The sequence below is a fragment of the Bubalus kerabau genome, chromosome 17, assembly GCF_029407905.1.
Source record: "Bubalus kerabau isolate K-KA32 ecotype Philippines breed swamp buffalo chromosome 17, PCC_UOA_SB_1v2, whole genome shotgun sequence".
In the NCBI taxonomy this organism is placed as follows: Eukaryota; Metazoa; Chordata; class Mammalia; order Artiodactyla; family Bovidae; genus Bubalus; species Bubalus kerabau.
The window spans coordinates 6,755,192-6,775,717 of NC_073640.1; the positions used below are offsets into that span (position 1 = coordinate 6,755,192).

Genomic DNA, 20,526 nt, shown 5'->3' on the forward strand with positions numbered 1-20,526 from the left:
AGCTGAATTTTCATCCCTGTGGGGAGTTGTCTCTCTCCGTCTTACCATTTATTCTTAGCTGTAGACTCTCAAAGTTTTGACACGAACCCCATGGAAGCTTATGGGATATTCATGCCCTTGAGGGCTCTAGAACTAAATTTTTATCTTTAACTCTGTGAAGTTGTCCAAAGGTCTACTCAGTTTCTTCTCTTTAGAAATCTTTAGGTCAGCTAAAGAGGAAAACAAGGGTCCCAAAGGTAGGGCTGGTCTCTTTGGCTGCTCTTCTCCCAAATCTTGGACATTTAATATTTTATTGTCTTTTAGATCTTCAGTCCCTGTTTCTCATTTTGTACAACTTTTAGCAGGGGAGTTGTTCAGAATCTCCTAATCTACCATTACCTTAATATAATTAGGTTTTAGTTAAAAGTTATTTTGCATCTCAATCAAATTTTAATCTTCCACAAAATTATCCATGTATTACCCTAATATAAATTTATGTCCATGTATCAGCCACATAAAAATTTATTACTATATCTCAACAGTAGTTGAGACCATGGTATCTAGTCCCAACACTGCATGGCAAATAGATGGGCAAACAATGGAAACAGTGACAGACTATTTACTTAGGCTCAAAAACCACAGCAGATGGTGACTGAAGCCATGAAATTAAAATACACTTGCTCCTTGGAAGAAAAGCTCTGACAGACCTAGACAGCATATTAAAAAACAGAGACATTACTTTGCCGACAAAGGTCTGTGTAGTCAAAGTTATGATTTTTCCAGTAGTCATGTATGGATGTAAGAGTTGGACCATAAAGAATGCTTTAGAACTGTGTTGTTGGAGAAGATTCTTACGGGTCCCTTGGACAGCAAGGAGATCAAACCAGTCAATCCTAAAGAAAATCAACCCTGAATATTCATTGGAAGGACTGATGCTGAAGCTGAAGCTCTGATACTTTAGCCACCTGATGTGGAGAGCTAACTCATTGGAAAAGACCCTGATGCTGAGAAAAGTTGAGGGCAGGAGGAGAAGGGGATAACAGAGGATAAGATGGTTTGATGGCATCACCAATTTGATGGACATGGGTTTGAGCAAGCTCTGGGAGTTGGTGATGGACAGGGAGGCCTGGCGTGCTGCAGTGCATGGGGTTGCAAAGAGTCGGACATGACTGAGCGAGTGAACAGCAACAATAGTTATGGACTACAGTGAAGAATGCATCTTTCATGTACTTTTTCTCTCTTTCCCTTTGATATTTCTGTCTTGAGAATTTGAACCCTTCTGTGCTGAAAGGGCCTAACCAGTGTATATTACAGCTTTGTGCATCCACCGATTCTAATATAATGGCTGGTTTGCGTGAACTATTGTTAATAATTTGGTATCCCTCAAAATAAATATTTTAAAGCTATTGAATATTTTCTGAGAGAGATAATAGAAACTGATTTAATATTAATAAAATTCGATACCCTTTTATTTTGAAAATTGAGTGTTATTGTATATTCAGAACAAAACTTAACTTTCTGATTTGACTGCTATACTTCCTTGCTGATCTTCTATTATGTTAAACAAATTCCATTCACACTCAAGATAGAATCAACTTTTGTTAGATACAGTTGCAGTGTCTTATGCAGCATATTAATATGTTTAAATGTTAATCTTATCTGGGTTTATGTTAGCATATTGCCCATTTTTTGATAGTTCTTATTTTTCTTTGCTTTTTCTTTTACATTTTTCTAGACCTGATCTCATGGGAGGCATACTTAGTAAAGATTTATAACCAACATCATAAAATAAAGAGCTGATTTCCATTAGACAGCATGTTGCTGTGATATATTTAGTGTCTATTAGCTGACTGTGTCAAAATGAATTGTACTTGGAAAAAAGGTCATATGTAAGTCACATGAATAAGGGAGGTCAGAGGATTTTACTGTTTGCCTGTTTGTCGTATTGAATTTCTACTCACGTTACTATTTATTTTGGTGGGAGCTGGACGATTCTATGTGTAGTTACAAATCTGCTGTATAACAGCAGGTAACTGCTCCCGTGTTTCTGATTTATTACAGCCATGTTTTGGAGCCCCTTATGAACTGCCATATGACTATCTTCCTTTATGCATCTTGGCTTTCCTAGATGAATTGCTCAATTACTATTTGCAAAAGAAATTAATGCTGTTACACTTCTTCATAAACTTTAGAATCGCTATGAAAATACTTAAAATCCTGTGAGAAACTTTAATTCATTAACTCAATAAATTATCTTGGTTAGAATACATTTCTAAACCTATCTATGAACACCTCATTGAGTTTGAAAATCATCAAGTCTTAAAGAAAAATACAATTAAGGCTTTTGATTTTTATCACATAAGACACATCACCTTAATTTTACTTTTAGATATTTCATATATTTGATGATCTGATGGCATATTCTTTTACATTATGCATCTACTAGGAGGTTACCATTTATATGAAAGTATCCTATTGATGATTGAACATTTGTCTTTTAATTTTGAGAAAACGTAGTTAATGGAACAATCCTATTGTCTGTAAAATCAACTGGAAGAGGTATGTTCCAGCCAGTAATAATCTAACTTGCGTTAATTTCAAATGTGTCAGAGATGTTAAATATAAATTATGAGAAAAAGGGAAAAAAACCCTCAGATAAAATATCAGGTTTCCTCTAGGGTTGGTTGGTTGTTTTCATGTCCTGTAAGAATGAGGCCTTTTGATGCTTAGCTAAATTATGGGCTTTTGATTCAGAGAAGTATGGAATTAAATCCTTACCCTGTCACTTTCTAGCTGTGTGGTTCTAGGCACATAACCTCTATAATTTCTGTCATCCTCAGTTTTATGGTGGGCAGGAAAATACTTCACAGCCTTGAGGCAAGTATTAAAACTACATAATATATATTTCTGCTGTGTCTGATGTTGAGACACAACCTTTCATGTTGAAGACAGTCCGATTGATAGCACAACAGACATTTGTTACTTACTTATTCCTGCTTTTGGAAGTTAACCCTAGTGAACTCTTCTGCTAAAACCTTTTCTCTCTCTGAAAAATTTTGAGATAAAATAGCAAGGGGAAAAGAGCACGATTTATCCACAAGCCTGAAGAATGTTCAAGGAGCAGGCCAAAGACCAAAAGCACAAGTCAGTCTGACCTGCATTGAAATGCAGACTCTAAAGCCCCTCCCGCAGATGTGATGCATGACAGTACCTCAGGTCATGCGGACCCATGCTCAAGTTCAGAATCTGTAGTATGAGGGAAGACATACACATTCTCATAATAAAATTATTTTTTCAAAAGAGAATGAGACGTTTAAATTCATGCATTCCTTTATGAATTATAATGATATGAAAAAATCTTATAGCAAATTGAGAAAAGTCTCTTAGGCAATGGAATTACATTAGGAATATTAGTATGCATTGGACTTTTCATTTATAAAGCAACATGGCATCAATTCCCTGTCTCAGTCATAGACATTATACAAAAATTCCTGTTAGATTATTGAATTCCATAACAGAATCTTTGTTATCTTATGTTTTAAGTTATCAACACGGGGAGCAAAAAATGCAAATATTATTGTTCAGTTACATATATTTAATTAGTAGTAATGGTGCATGTTTTCCCAATGTTATTGATATTAGAATATTATTTAAGGTACCCAAAGCATTACTAAGTGATATTTTTGCCTGTTCTGTCATTGTACACACTTACATGTATGTGTTACTTTATTTTGCTAATTGTTGTAAAATTAGTACATGCTAGTTAAAAAATTTATAAATGAATAAACTGTACTAAGTTAAAATCTCATATTCCCCACCTCAAAATTTCCCTTATCCCTTGTAAGAAATAATCACTTAAAATTTTGAATGTGCCCAGATGTTTTTATAACTTAGACAAACTAAGTAATTTACATTTCTTCTTTATGTTCTCAAAATTCAAGTAGCTCATAAATTGATCACATAAACTGTGAAAATCTTCCACTTACAGATGTCCTCTTTCCATTTACCTATCCGTAGCCACTGTCACCTGCATCTTTTCTCCCAATCCCATTAAATGCTGAGATCATCATAGTGCCATATATCTCAATCTGTGAACTTAGATTAATTTTGGAAAAAATGCGAGATATTTTGGAGGGCTATCTAATTCATCATCCAGCTGTTCCCTGCAAGAAATCATAATTAGGTATTGTATTAACCTGCCAGCCATACCCAGGAAAACAGAATCAGGAGTATAAGAAAATCTGATTAGGATTGAATATCTATAAATGCGGTCCTCAACCTTGGAGACACATTACCCTGACTTGGAGAGCCTGTAAAGAATCAGACACGCACGCACACGTGTACAACAATGCCCAGTCTGAGCACTGGGATGTTTAACATGTCATTCAGGTTTGGAAAATACTGTCTAAAATAAAACTGCCCTTCATCAGCCATTCTAAGGAAAAGGTCAGAATAAATGGACATTTTCAGGCAAATGTGCGTGGTTTTGACAGAAAAGGAGACCCTGGTGTGCTAAATATGAAGTGAGGATGGATATTAGGTAGTGTGACACAGTTAACCTTTTATACTAGGTCCTTGACTGGTGGAATGGGATGGAACATTCTAGCAGTGTCTGGTTATTAGAGTCCAAATATCTATGGGATTAAATGATGTTCTCCTGTTTATGTTCTGGGAAATACTAGCCAAGAATATGGGACTAACAGTTTTCAAGCATGCTGCATAACTGTTGCTCCCTCAGGAGATACAGTGCTCATTTGTACCTTCTCATTTGACGTGTTCAGAGAGATACTATAGTCAAGAAACTTGTTGAACTTGGTTTGTTTTTAAGCCCAGTGTTACCCAAACATGCATATCCAACAGATATTTTGTTGAGAACCACTTTGAGCCCAGCCATGTTCTAGGTACTGCAGAAGGAAGGTCAGTAAAAGTCCATGCTTTATAGAGCTTATCTTCTGGGTGATGGAGGGGTGGGGGTGGAAGATAAACAAATAATCAAAAAAGATCCCCAAATAATGAGTAATATGAAGAAAATAAAACAGAAAGGTAATAAGATGCCAGCATGCCAGGTACACTCCTTCAGAACCTGGGGGATCAGAAAGGGCCTGTCTTAGGTGGCTCTCTTTAGAACAAAGCCTGAGATGCCAAGAGGAGCTGGTTGTGCCAAGATCATAAGGGAAGGACTTTCCAAGGGGAATGAACAGCCGGTGGTAAAGGCGCTCAGGGGAGCTGAACTTGGTTTCCACATGGAGGCTCCCTGTGCTTCAAGTGTTGTGGACGAGGTTGCCAAAGATGGTGCTAATGTCTGATAAGGAATTCAGATTTTGTTCTAAGTGGTAAAGGAAGCAGTGGGGGTAACATAATTTATTTTATGTTTAAAAATCATACTGACTGCTCAGAGGGAACGAGATTAGGGTTATGGTTGGGCATGGGCATGGGAAAGAGAAGGCTGAAAAGATAAGGAGGAGGCCATTGAAGTAGTTCTGGTGAAATACTGCTTTGTTGAACTGGGTCGTCATAGCTGAGATGAAGGGAGATGCCCCAATTTGGGATATAATTTGAAGACACTGTCACAGAACTGCTTATTTTGTGTGAGCCTGAAAATTGGGTGTATGAGGTATTGGGGCATTGAGGGATAAGGGGAATCAAATCAAATTAATTTGACTATGAAAAACCCTTAAAGTGTCTGCCTGCAATGTGGGAGACCTGGGTTCAATCCCTGGGTTGGGAAGAGCCCCTGGAGAAGGAAATGGCAACCCACTCTAGTACTCTTGCCTGGAGAATCCCATGGAGGGAAGAGCCTGGTAGGCTACAGTCCACGGGGTCGCAAAGAGTTGGACACGACTGAGCTGCTTCACTTCACTTTCTTTCTTTATGAAAAACCTAACTTTATTATTATTATTATTTTTACTGTGTTAGAAAATATTTTGGTAAATGCTTATTTGTGAAGTAGAAAGAAAAGGAAGCAAATGGATAGATTCCCTGGGTATTGGTGTTACTGAAATATTTGCTTAGTCTGGTATGGTCTACATGCGGGTGACCTCATTTGTGGATCGAGTCATGGTAAGGGGACCTACCACGTGGCTGAGTAGATCATAATAAGATCCCTTATTTTGTTGCATGTCTTGATTGTTACAGTTAAACAAAAAAAGGAGGAGGAGGAGGGGAAGAGAAGGAGAACAGGAAGGTGGAAGGGGAAGAAGAGGTGGAAGAGGACACAGAAAAGAAGAAATAAAAAATTTAAAAGTTAAATATCAATTATTGAGAACAGTTTCTGTCTCATCCTAACTTTTTCACATAGGCAGCTTTACCATATGTCATGTAGGAGAAAATAAAAGCTGTTTAAGTGTGGGTTTTGCAGGTGTTAGGTAGATGCATCCTGATATTGTGAAAGGAACACTGCTCTTGGTCATACCATATAATAGTTTTGCAAACACCAGAGGGTTTTTTTTTTCTTGCCATTTTGACATTTAATTTCCTCATTTGCAATTTGATGGTACTAGCTCAGCAGCATTCCTATGGTCTTTATAGCTTCAGATTCTAGAGTCTGTCAGTCTAATTTCACGTCTTTCCAAATTATTATTGATTCCAGTTTCCCTTAACAATTTTTTAATAGAGATGCTTTTACTTTATTATTTTTTTATTGAATAAAAATGACATGTAACAACAGTTTTTAATGTGTGTATCTGGCTGTGTGGTGAGTGAAGTTTAAGAGCCTATTCTCAGAGTGTAACTCTGACTTGAATGTCTGGTGATACTTTCCTTTATGTTGCTGAGTAAGATGAGAAAGTGAAACAGCAGAAACAAGTCTGAACCTTACTCATTCATCAACTACATGAGCAACTTCCGTGCGGAATCCGATTCTAGTTTTTGAATACAAGAGGATGTTCTCACTGTTCATGTCAGTAACTTTTATTTTCATCTGCACTTCATAGAAACAAACTTTACTGGGGGTTTCACGGTGAAAGCTGACTTCATGCAGATGGTGGGATTTAAACTGCTATATAGAAAGCAGTTTAGACTACAGTAACTTCTGCAAATGAAACTTTATGATATAACTGTTAATGATATGATCTTCTTTAAATGGTTGCCATTTTATAAGTTAAAAAGCAAATCAGACACTGCTTATTGGCGTTTTAGGGGACAAAGTGAAATAGATACTCTCCAGATGCACTGATTTCCTTGTTGCTCTTTTCTTCCAGGGATTTGTAGGAAATGCAAATGCAGACAGTGTTGTGTACTATAGACTCCAGCCTTCCATCAAAGCCAGATTTCTGCGCTTCATCCCTCTAGAGTGGAACCCCAAGGGCAGAATCGGAATGCGAATCGAGGTGTTTGGATGTGCATATAGTAAGTATTTGTTTATCCAACGCAGTGGAATAGATATCAAAGGAGATGTTTTAAAAGCCAACTATATGCTGAAATTGACTTTAGAGCTATGTAAAGAGATGGAAAAACAGGGGCAATTTTTGTGGAAAGCTTTATATGTGCCCATACATGCCAATATTGGCTTATGTTTTCTGCTTTTATATTTTAAATCAGAAATGGAAGCATTTTATTGACAAATTGATACAGAGATAGATAGATAGATGTTTGTAGACACATGTGAGTCCATTTGCCCAAATCTGATATTACTGACTAGATCTTAACTTGTAAATATTAGAACTTATCTCTGTAGGCTATATTTTATGATGTTTCATTTGGGTAGCCTAAATTTAATAAAAGACAGCGACCCATTTAGTAAAACCAATCATCTGTTATGAGAACAAAGAATGCTTTTCCTCTGCAGCCTAAAAATAATATGCCATGAAACTCACTTATAAATATGTTATGCCCTGAACATAAATTCATAGAGAAGGTAAAGACCCCTGCCAAAGTGTAAAGTGTGTTTGAAATACTTTCACATAAGAAAAGGTAGAAACCACAGATTTCACTTAGTCTCCTCTTAATGAAGCTTTTTCTTATGTCTTTCTGTGGGACAGGGACCTAAGAGTTATTGATATTCTACCTCAAGCCACACCATCCTGTCAGATGCCCTTCTATTAGAGAACAATGAGTTAGTTAATATGATCTACAATTATCAGACCAGCAGTCTGAGGTTTGGAGACAGTCAGTAATTTGCCCAGTGTCTTACAACTTAGTCCACAGCAGAACTGTTCAGTTCCACTACATCCTGATTCCTCTAGTAAACCTTTATTTCTTTAGCCACTAAAGCTTTCTTCTCACATGTCTCATCGCTTTTTCAGGCTCACTTTATTTACGTAAAAGGCGGGCGTGTCATACAGAGGACAGGCAGCTTGTTGAATTTGTCTGCACTGTGTCCGACAGAGAAACGACGTTGACAGAAATGTCATGATTGTATTAATAGTAATAGAGCACTCATGTTAATAGGATTAATTTTTATAATTATAAAAGTAACACTTTTCTTCGGTGCTTATTATATGTTTGACACCACATTAAGCAGTTAGTTTATAATTCAAAACCAAGTCCAGATAAATATTATTAGGTAACTCTTCCATTCCCCTGCTTTGCAAATGAGGAAGCTAAAGCTTAGAGATTCGACTCTTGAGGCTGTGACTTGCTCCAGTCCCCCAGATAGGAAATGACAGGATTTGCAGCCTCATCTGCCAGACTCCAGAACCCAAGCTCATGTTCTGCCTCCTCCAGCTGTTAAATCCGAGACGAGCCATGGGCAGCTTAACTTCTCACCATCTGCCTGACTTCCTGGTAGCTTTCTTGGCTTCTGCAGTTCAGCTCAGCTGCTCCTGGTATGTGTTAGCGCCTCCCTTTACAATGATCTCACTTGGATAAAATTATCCTTAAAGAAAAAAAAAAAAATCCCACCCCAGATTGTGATTCTGGAACACAGAATCTGGACAGTCTTATTTGTCTTAGGACTGGAGTTTTACATGCCACACAATGGACAATCAGCAAAGCAAACTCCAAAACGCTTCGTATTTATAGTTACATTTTCTACTGGTTCAGAGCATCCAGTTTGCAAAATATTTATCACTGTATAATAATAGCAAACAGTTATTGAGCACTTACTCTGCGTCAGATAACAGTTTTTATAGATATTCTAATTTAATCCTAAAAATCACCCATCCAAGGAAGTCTTAGAAATATTAAGCAGTTTTCCCAGCAATACACACTTCATATTTTGAATCTCCTATGTAAATTCAACATTAGTTTAACAAGGCTATTGATGCTAGTCTCCTTTAGTAATGTCCCTATGAAGTGGCTGCTGGGAAAGGAGGGTCTTTGAGTCTCTGAGAAGTGGCGGCAAGTTCCTTTGAGTTCTCCGCTGCTTTGTGCTGGATGATAACTCACCTTCCTCCCACTTCCCACCCTCATATTGATCTTCAGCCCCATGGAACAGTGTTTTCACTGTGACTTCATTTGCTGTCTCTTGGAGTAAAGTACATCAGCTGTGCATTTAGTCAGCCTCCTTTTTTCATGGACCCAAGGTTGAAGGATCAATACTGAGAGGAAGTATTTTAAACTCAAACATAAAAACACATGGTAAAATGATACTGTTGTTGCTGTTCAGTTGCCAAGTCATGTCCTACTTTTGAGACCCCGTGGCCTGCAGCACGCCACTGTCCTTCACTGTCTTCCAGAGTTTGCTCAAACTCATGTCCATTGAGTCAGTGATGCCATCCAACCATCTCATCCTCTGTTGTTCCCTTCTGTTGGATAATTTTGGATGAAAGACAAAAAAATAAACTTAATGGAAAAATACTCTCATAGATGACAAAAAAATAACCTCAACAAAGTTGGGTGTGAATGCATTATGGGAATGTATTTGATCAAGTTGACTTTAATTCCTCAATTACACCATAGTCAACACTTATTCTCATGTATGCATAGCATTAGCCTTGCAGAATATTAGTTTACTAAAACATTATACTATTTAATTATTATTCAGTTCAGTTCAGTTCAGTTGCTCAGTTGTGTCTGACTCTTTGCAACCCCATGAACCGCAGCACGCCAGGCCTCCCTGTCCATCACCAACACCCAGAGTCCACCCAGACCTATGTCCATTGAGTCGGTGATGCCATCCAACCATCTCATCCTCTGTTGTCCCCTTCTCCTTCTGCCCTCAATCTTTCCCAGCATCAGGGTCTTTTCAAATGAGTCAGCTCTTTGCATCAGGTGGCCAAAGTATTGGAGTTTCAGCTTCAATATCAGTCCTTCCAATGAACACCCAGGACTGATCTCCTTTAGGATGAACTGGTTGGACCTCCTTGCAGTCCAAGGCACTCTCAAGAGTCTTCTCCAACACCACAGTTCAAAAGCATCAATTCTTTGGTGCTCAGCTTTCTTTATAGTCCAACTCACATCCATACATGACCACTGGAAAAACCATAGCCTTGACTAGACGGACCTTTGTTGGCTAAGTAATGTCTCTGCTTTTTAATATGCTGTCTAGATTGGCCATAACTTTCCTTCCAAGGAGTAAGCATCTTTTAATTTCATGGTTGCAGTCACCATCTGCAGTGACTTTCAGCCCCAAAACATGAAGTCAGCCACTGTTTCCACAGTTTCCCCATCGATTGCCATGAAGTGATGGGACCAGATGCCATGATCTTAGTTTTCTGAATGTTGAGCTTTAAGCCAACTCTTTCACTCTCCTCTTTCACTTTCATAAAGAGGCTCTTTAGTTCTTCTTCACTGCCATAAGGGTGGTATCATCTGCATATCTGAGGTTATTGATATTTCTCCTGGCAATCTTGATTCCAGCTTGTGCTTCCTCTAGCCCAGAGTTTCTCATGATATACTCTGCATACAAGTTAAATAAGAAGGATGACAATATAAAGCTGTGACATACTCCTTTTCCTATTTGGAACCAGTCTGTTGTTCCATGTCCAGTTCTAACTGTTGCTTCCTGACCTGCGTACAGGTTTCTCAAGAGGCAGATCAGGTGGTCTGGTATTCCCATCTCTTTCAGAATTTTCCACAGTTGATTGTGAACCACACAATCAAAGGCTTTGGCATAGTCAATAAAGCAGAAATAGATGTTTTTCTGGAACTCTCTTCCTTTTTTGATGATCCAGTGGATGTTGGGAATTTGATCTTTGGGTCCTCTGCCTTTTCTAAAACCAGCTTGAACATCTGCAAGTTCATGGCTCACATATTGCTGAAGCCTGGCTTGGAGAATTTTAAGCATCACTTTACTAGCGTGTAAGATGAGTGCAATTGTGCAGTAGTTTGAGCATTCTTTGGCATTGCCTTTCTTTGGGATTGGAATGAAAATTTACCTCTTCCAGTCCTGTGGCCACTGCTGAGTTTTCCAAATTTGCTGGCATATTGAGTGCAGCACTTTCATAGCATCATCTTTCAGGATTTGAAATAGCTCAACTGGAATTCCATCACCTCCACTAGCTTTGTTCATAGTGATGCTTTCTAAGGCCCACTTGACTACACATTCCAGGATGCCTGGCTCTAGGTGAGTGATCACACCATTATGATTATCTGGGTCATGAAGATCTTTTTTGAACAGTTCTTTTGTGTATTCTGCCACAAATACAGAATTTCTTGCCACAAATACAGAATTTGTATTCTTGCCACGAATTCTTAATATCTTCAGCTTCTGTTAGGTCCATACCATTTCTGTCCTTTATTGAGCCCATCTTTGCATGAAATATTCCTTTGGTATCTCTAATTTTCTTGAAGAGATCTCTAGTCTTTTCCATTCTATTGTTTTCCTCTATTTCTTTGCATTGATCACTGAGGAAGGCTTTCTCATCTCTCCTTGCTATTGTTTGGAATTCTGCATTCAGATGTTTATATCTTTCCTTTTCTCCTTCGCTTTTCGCTTCCCTTCTTTTCACAGCTATTTGTAAGGCCTCCTCAGACAGCCGTTTTGCTTTTTTGCATTTCTTTTTCTTGGGGATGGTCTTGATCCCTGTCTCCTTTACAATGTCACAAAGCTCCATCCATAGTTCATCAGGCACTCTTGTCCATCAGGTCTAGTCCCTTAAATCTATTTTTCACTAAGGGATTTGATTTAGGTCATACCTGAATGGTCTAGTGGTTTTCTCCACTTTCTTCAATTTAAGTCTGAATTTGGCAATAAGGAGTTCATGATCTGAGCCATACTCAGCTCCTGGTCTTGTTTTTGCTGACTATATAGAGCTTCTCCATCTTTGGCTGCAAAGAATATAATCAATTTGATTTTGGTGTCGACCACTGGAGGGTTAATCCATGTCAGATGCTATTTTTTATAATCTTAATGACACAGTGAAGTCAGTACTTGGATATTACCATTGTATGGTCTGCTAAATGACCCCTGTGACTTGCTCTGGGTTGCCTGGTGCAGAAATATCTGTGATCACTAGTGTTCCCTGCCCTCAATAGGACAAACTAAAGGTCAGCAGAAGAATCCAGCTTAGTATTTTGTCTGCAGGTCTCCTGAGTAGCCCAGATCAGACTGGATTTTCCCCAGATATGCAAGGCCATTTTTCTGAAATCCTTACAACAAAAAGAAAAAAAAAAAAAAGGAAAAGTGTTAAGGGTGCAGTATGAGTGGAGAAGGCAATGGCACCCCCCTCCAGTACTCTTGCCTGGAAAATCGCATGGATGGAGGAGCCTTGTAGGCTGCAGTCCATGGGGTCACTAGGAGTCGGACACGACTGAGCGACTTTGCTTTCACTTTTCACTTTCATACATTGGAGAAGGCAATGGCAACCCACTCCAGTGTTCTTGCCTGGAGAATCCCAGGGACGGGGGAGCCTGGTGGGCTGCCGTCTATGGGGTCACACAGAGTTGGACAGGACTGAAGCGACTTAGCAGTAGCAGCAGCATGAGCAGGGTCTCTCCCAGACCACAGACTCTGGACACCTGTCCATGTTGGCAGTGAGGTGGGCCTCCTGTGGGCTTGCAGAAGGCCTGGAGAATTGCATCTGCCTGCCGGATCGTGCGTTCCCATTGCTGCACCATGTTACCATGACTTTGAGGGGGAGTGTGGTTACCTGAGCAACTCACTCAAGAATATTGTGTACTACAGTGATTCAAAAGTCTCCTGACATGCGGAAAGTGGACTGACAGAAATTAAGGACTCTGGAATTGCACATCCTGTGTTAGATCTAGGATCTGAAATCAGATCCATCACCTTCCAAAACTAGTACTCCTGATGAATCAAACTTGTGTTCATCCTTTAATTCTCTATTAACACTGGCAAAAAAAGAAATCTACTTTTTTTAGTGGGGTAGGGTGTAGGGAGGAATTTAAATTAATATACACTTCCTTAAAGATGAGAAAGTGTGATGTCATGAAAATTACACAAACACAAAGCAAAATATGGTACCATTAGTATAAGGTGTTAGGAATGAAGTGATCGATAGACTAAGGTTAGTATGAGAGTTTATGGCAGTAGGTTTTGAAACTAAGGTGCAGATATTTTTGCATGGGAGGCTGTGAAAATGGTCTAAAAGGAGAAAGGGTGTGTTCAGTCAAGCCTGGGAATGAGGATCAGTCTATATGCTTGGAGGATCAGTTTGCATTTGAGAATTGTGATTCAGACTGAAATATGGGTGCAGGGTGGAGGGCTATATGAGGGGTACAGATTAAAGGCAGCAGCTCAGTTGGAAGGTTTCTTGAATTCCTTTGTGCAAGTGACAGCTGGAGTCTCAGACTAGAGGACCAGCAATATGGAAAGAGAGTTCTCCTGAATTGAATCAAATTCACAATATGATGAGGCTACTGTTGAATCTTTACCATCTAAGCCACCAGGGAGGCCCCGGTGAATCTGCCTGCAATGCAGGAGACCCAGGTTCAGTCCCTGAGTTGGGAAGATCCCCTGGAGAAGGGAATGGCAACCCCACTCCAAATTCTTGCCTGGAGAATTCCATGGACAGAGGAGCCTGGTCGACTATAGCCTATGGTGTCACAAAGAGTTGGATAGGACCGAGTGACAACACTTTCTCTTTCACTATTGCATCAAGAGAATTTGGTGATTTTATGTGAGTAGCCACTGAGTTATCATCAAATTTGAGCGACTGTCTGGAAGGTGATACCATTTACTGGGAGGAGGCACTGGAGAACAAATAAGTTCTGGAAGGGAGCAGGAGAAAGAATTAATTCCACTATTGAAGCAACAGTTAGAACTGGACATGGAACAACAGACTGGTTCCAAATAGGAAAAGGAGTACGTCAAGGCTGTATATTGTCACCCTGTTTATTTAACTTATATTCAGAGTACATCATGAGAAACGCTGGACTGGAAGAAACACAAGCTGGAATCAAGATTGCCAGGGGAAATATCAATAACCTCAGATATGCAGATGACACCACCCTTATGGCAGAAAGTGAAGAGGAACTCAAAAGCCTCTTGATGAAAATGAAAGTGGAGAGTGAAAAAGTTGGCTTAAAGCTCAACATTCAGAAAACTAAGATCATGGCATCCGGTCCCATCACTTCATGGGAAATAGATGGGGTAACAGTGTCAGACTTTATTTTTCTGGGCTCCAAAATCACTGCACATGGTGACTGCAGCCATGAAATTAAAAGATGCTTACTCCTTGAAAGGAAAGTTATGACCAACCTAGATAGCATATTCAAAAGCAGAGACATTACTTTGCCAACAAAGGTTCATCTAGTCAAGGCTATGGTTTTTCCTGTGGTCATGTATGGATGTGAAAGTTGGGCTGTGAAGAAAGCGGAGTGCCGAAGAATTGATGCTTTTGAACTGTGGTGTTGGAGAAGACTCTTGAGAGTCTCTTGGACTGCAAGGAGATCCAACCAGTCCATTCTGAAGGAGATCAGCCCTGGGATTTCTTTGGAAGGAATGATGCTAAAGCTGAAACTCCAGTACTTTGGCCACCTCATGCAAAGAGTTGACTCACTGGAAAAGACTCTGATGCTGGGAGGGATTGGGGGCAGGAGGAGAAGGGGACGACAGATGATGAGATGGCTGGATGGCATCACTGACTCGATGGACGTGAGTCTGAGTGAACTCCAGGAGTTGGTGATGGACAGGGAGGCCTGGCGTGCTGCGATTCATGGGGTCGCAAAGAGTCAGACACAACTGAGCGACTCATCTGATCTGATTGACTCAGTGAGTTTGAGCGACAAAAATATGGAAGATTGGAACTCCATAGCTTCTGGGTTGAAGATACAGAATTGAAACCTATACAATATCATTAGTTATTAAGTTATAATCTTTCTACTTACTGTTGATAATAAAAGTATAAAGTTTAAAGCTATGTTTGTACAACTATTCATGTCTTTGAAAGACAAAAATGCATTTCTCTCATAATTAAAACAGGTCCTTCATACTGTTTTTCAGGTAGTGTGCATTTTCTGCCAAAATTTAACCTCGCCCCCTCCCCATTGTGCCTAATGTGTGTTGGCTAGAGTTATACATGCAAGCTGTCCCTGTGAATATTGCTGGGAAAGTGGCTGTTGTGAGACCCACACATGGTTTTATTACCCTCTCTCCCAGTGAGTTAGAGCAGTAACTTGTTATGAAGGAGCATCAAGTGAATGGAAAATCCATATCAAAGAGCATGTTCTCCTTTTATGTCGGTAAACCTGAAGTTGTTTCCTGAGTAATGAGAGAAGCAGAAGCTAGATTTTATGGGTTCAAAGGGAAAGTATAAATTTCAGATGCCTTGGCCGTAGCCACTGCAAACATGTTTATAGACCTGGACAAGAGGTGTAGGGAAGGAAATAACTTGTGGAAGAAAGAAAAAGACAGTGTTTGATGGTGAAGAAATACTGCTCTATGCAGTGTGTCCAAAGAATAAACAATGGTAAACAAAAGGCAAGGAAAGAAAATAACTGGGTTCAAGTGAGTGTGTCTGAGGAGTCCTTCGGAATGGCAATTAAGCCACAGGAGATAATGCTTAATTGTGGGTAAACTGCTTAAGCAGTTGCCCTGAGAGTAAATTCTTGGTTTCTTTTCTCTAGTTCTTATGTGAACACTCTCATTTTGTAATCCTTGGTCTCTCCTTACCTGTCCTCAGCAGAAGAACATCCAACTGCCCAGCCATAGCGAAAATAATTAGTGTCTTTGAACTGCTGTGGTTTCATGATTTTTCTAGTCTTAAGATCTTTAAATGATACATAGGGCCATCACACACATCCAGCCTTTATTCCCCTACCTAGATAATTCTTTAACTCATGGTCTTTTCTCAGTGTGGAAATCACACTTTCTAGTTTCTCTAGTACTTCCTGTTTAGGTCAGAAGGTATGTTCTGCCTCCAGTCACTTCACGCACATTCTATGATGTTGAAACTAGATAGTCTTCTGGATAGATGAGTGAATGAATTGCAGCAGGTCTGGGGAACCTCAGGAAGGCCATCCCCATCATCCAGGTGGCACACCCAGCCTGTTAGAGATCAGGCCCAGGGCCCAGGGCAAAGAGTGAGTGAGAGGACTGGCAGATAGAGATCAGGCCCAGGGCCCAGGGCAAGGAGTGAGTGAGAGGACTGGCAGAGAAGAAATGTACAGAAGTGTCACTCTTGTATGCTTATGTGCTTAATGGCAGGCCACTTAAGAGAAAAGTATGGATTCTATTTAGTAGATGGAAATAAGTTAGATAGCGCAAAACACATTAACTTAAAAAAATAAGAGTGTGCATTTTGTAATGTAAAAAATACTGAAAGTCAGAACTACTCACATCTGTAGATTTCTGCTTAGAAAATATATTAACAGGAAACATAATAAAGTGGCATGAGAGATGCAAGTGTTTATGTGGGTGAAAAACTCTGAGAGAAAACTAGGTAATAGACTCTGTCTACTCCGGGTGCAGCTCTCTCACACCACTTGTTGGGTTAGCGGGGAAAGGAAAAGCAGGAAATGTGTTATATTTACCTAAAGTATAATTGTGATTGAATCCAATATCTAATTATTAAGCAACTCCAACAGATGCCCTGGAAAAGGGAATGGCCACCCACTCTAGTATCCTTGCCTGGGGAATTCCACAGACAGAAGAGCCTGGTGGGTTACAGCCCATGGGGTCGCAAAGTGTTAGATATGACTGAGCACCTAACGCTAACAATGTGTTAACTGCTGAAATCTTGACAAGATGCATTAAATACAATCCCTGCTCTCAGATTGTTTATCAGCTAATACTGCAGCTAAGGGATCCTATTTTATGTCAGAGTTTAAAAAGAGGATAGATTCTTATTGGCCTAAAATCAAAGTAGATAAATTCTAATTCTTTGCAGAGTTTATAGTCTTAAGATTTTAATTTGATGATAGGTGAAGTTAAAATTCAAGGAAATAAGGACACTGTGAAAACCCATCAGGATTATGTCAAAAGAACACAGAGCCAACTGAAGAGGCTCTCTCTGATCAAAGATGGAAATATTTTAGCATCAATAAAGTTGGTAACTGCAGTTCTGAAACATATTAACTATATTTAAAGGAATGGATTCATGATAATTATAAAAAGAGAAAACTCTCGTTGGTCACCTAGGAGAGCTATTAAGGAATTGACTCATTATTTTGAAAACTAATAAATGTGGAGAAAACATCAAGCATTTATCCTGGTTTTCCTATGTAATCTGTACCTCAACGCGATCACATAGAAGATTAGAAGGGCTTTCTGTTTTAAGTTATATTTATGTAAATAAAGAAGAAATAGAATCAGTATATGCCCATTTTGTAATCCTAAATAAATTAATGGACCAAGTTAATAATTATATAACATTCACATTATAATATATCCATAATATAATATAATCCACCATATAATATAATATCCAAATTTATTATACTCAAGCAGTAGCAGTTGATGAAAAGGGAAATATCTCTGAGATGAACATATAACATTTCCAAAGTGTTGTTATTAAAATGATAATAATAGCATGCATGTGTTCACAAAAAGAGAGAGATTTCCTTTTAGGTACCAGCCATAAGAGAGAGCTTTTATTGGACTATCTTGCTGCCCACAACAATTATTGTTGCTGGGTAAAATATATATTTTAAAAGCTGCTTCAGGGCTTTGAAGTTCAACTCAAAACAGGCAGAAACTTGAAAAGGACTTGATTTTTGAAAGATGGAAAACAAATTCCAGGAGATCCACGTGTAGCTGACTTCCTCCTAAGAACATCATTATACTCAAGAAGAAGGGAGCCAAATTTTGCTAGGAGACAGAGGACAAAGTTCAAAGTTGCCAGAGTGGTTAGAACTTTCGGGTGGAATACCGAAAAGCAGGGTGTCAGAAGGGGAGCCCTGACTTCTGCATCCACAGTCTCCTTAAAGCCTTGCCTGATCCCTGACTTACAAGTGCTCACGATGCACCTGGCAAAAGCAGGAGCCGGGAGATGAAAATCCTGGGGACTTCATTCAGCACCTGCCTAGTTCTGGGAAGGGCACCTTTGGATTCAAGTCCTGCCATCTTAGACTTGCTAAGCACTTTGGGCTTCTAACTGAAAACCCAGAAAGGCATTGCTTTAGGAATAAACACCGTAACCAATGGCCAACTGTTACGTCCTGGGACTAAAGACAAATCCAAAATAGACCTGCCCCAGAAAAATCTGGAAGCAAGCTTTCACAGAGTCAAGGTGATCTGCCAGTAATTCAGCTCCCTGTGGAGCTGAATTTTCCCTGTAGTTCCTTCCACGCCATCCATCTCTCGCCAGACTCCCCGCCTTCCCAGCTCTTCCTACCCGCTCATGCCCTCCCCACATCCTCCTGACCCTGGACCTTCTCATAGCGGTCATCTATTCATCTTAAATATCACTTCCTCAGAGATGTCATCCCTAATCAGCAACCTAATTTGAATCTTTCTACTCAAAACTCTGATATAACCGTGTCCTTTTCCTTCAAGTTCCACTTACCATTTGTAAAAGCATCTGTTCACATGGGGATGAGTCTCATAATGTCTTTCTTTTCCTTATGATTTGAGTATCCGTGAGGCCAGAAGCCTATATGTTCACTGTTACACAGGCTTCTGCTATAGAACTTAGCACAGTAAATGTTCAGCAATTATTTGTTAAGTAGATGCATTAAGAAATATATCTGATTTGCTATGATATAAACCAAAAAAGTGAATGAATATGTAAATATCCAAGTTTATTATATTCAAGCAGTGGCAGTTGATGAAAAGGGAAAAATCTCTGAGATGAACATATGACATTTCCAAAGTTGTTATTAAAATGAAAATAATAGCATGCCTGTGTGCTCAGTCATGTCTGACTCTTTGTGACCCTGTGGACAGTAGTCTGCCGGGTTCCTCTGTCCATGGAATTTTCCAGGCAAGAATACTGGAGTGGGTTACCATTTCCTCCTCCAGAGGATCTTCCTGACCCAGGGATTGAACCCATGTCTCCTGCATCTCCTGCATTGGCAGGTGCATTCTTTACCACTAAGCCACTAAATAGCATACTCAGTAATAAATGTCAAGGCATTTTGATGTTTCCACTGGATGCCAAGATCTTCTTTGGTGTAGCATGAAAGGTTGGAATTATTCTTCACATGTTCCAAATGGGGAAACTAAGAATCTGTGAGATCACAAAAATTAAAATATTAGAAACATAAATCCAGCTTACATCCTCCCATGACACACTCCAGTGTCCTTGATGAAGTAGATGTTACCTATTTCAAGTCTATTCAAAATGTTAATTTAGATTGACATATAAATGGCCATGATGACGTTTGCTCCCATAACCCCCTGGAGTGTTATCACTGACCTTAACTCAATCATTTAAAACCATGATAGTCAAGTCAGCTTTTCCCTGTCTGCCTTCTTCCTTTTTGTTGTATTACTTTTAGTTGTTTTAAACCCGAGTCCCTTAAATCATTCTGTGTTCTTTTATGCTACCATGCAAAAATAGAACAGCTCATTTCCTGTTGATTTCTAGAGTGCTTCATCTCTCCTCTACATCTCTTTAAAGCCTAGTTCTGTAGCACAGACTCAAGTGCTTCTACGTCATGCTGTAGCTTTAATATAGTTTAACGGTGACTCAGTCTGATTAATGTGTTTTATTTATAAGGAGAAACTGGACCTCTGTTTAGTGATTCATAGGTAGTAATTTTTAAATAGAGAGGCAGTATTCAGTGTTTAAGACTGAATTCAATTTAGCCAAGAAGAGTTTGGTCCATCGCTGTTTCCACCAGTGGTAGCACTCTTTTTCTATTTGTGTTTTTTTGGGTGATTCCCTAACAATTATTAGAAGACTGTCCTGTCTTTTTCAAGAATTCTTTCAGGACCATCAATAAAGTCAATTTCCTATTTTTAATGACTTGTTTTCCAGTTCATGCATTTCCTATTTCATTTTTTCTGATTTAAGTTTCTTAGTCAGCTGATCTCACCAATAATGATATGATTCAATAATAATATGGTTTAACTCACAGAATCTGTTGCTCCCTGAAACGTCTTTCAGGGACAAGTCACTACCACCTCCACAACTTTCTGCAAGTACCACCTATGATATTAATAAACAAAACAAAAATTTTGATTTCTACAGTACAATTCCATATGCAATGAGGTTGTTCACTTTCAGAGAACAGGTTTCTATAAACTACTTGTTCTTCTTGTCAGATAACCATCATGCTTTCGGCCTCAGGCTCACTCAGGAACCTGTCTGTCAGGGTTGT

The 20,526-nt window shown here is 39.2% G+C and overlaps 1 protein-coding gene across 6 annotated transcripts in view; it reads left to right on the forward strand.

Annotated features, from left to right (window-relative positions):
* CNTNAP4 (contactin associated protein family member 4) overlaps nucleotides 1–20,526 on the forward strand; it is a 285,943-nt gene that overhangs the window by 150,766 nt on the left and 114,651 nt on the right. For all 6 annotated transcript variants that reach the window (XM_055552670.1, XM_055552674.1, XM_055552676.1 and 3 more), the window contains exon 4: nucleotides 7,179–7,326. In XM_055552670.1, the coding sequence (XP_055408645.1) occupies nucleotides 7,179–7,326 (148 nt within the window). The remainder of the gene's footprint in view (nucleotides 1–7,178; nucleotides 7,327–20,526) is intronic.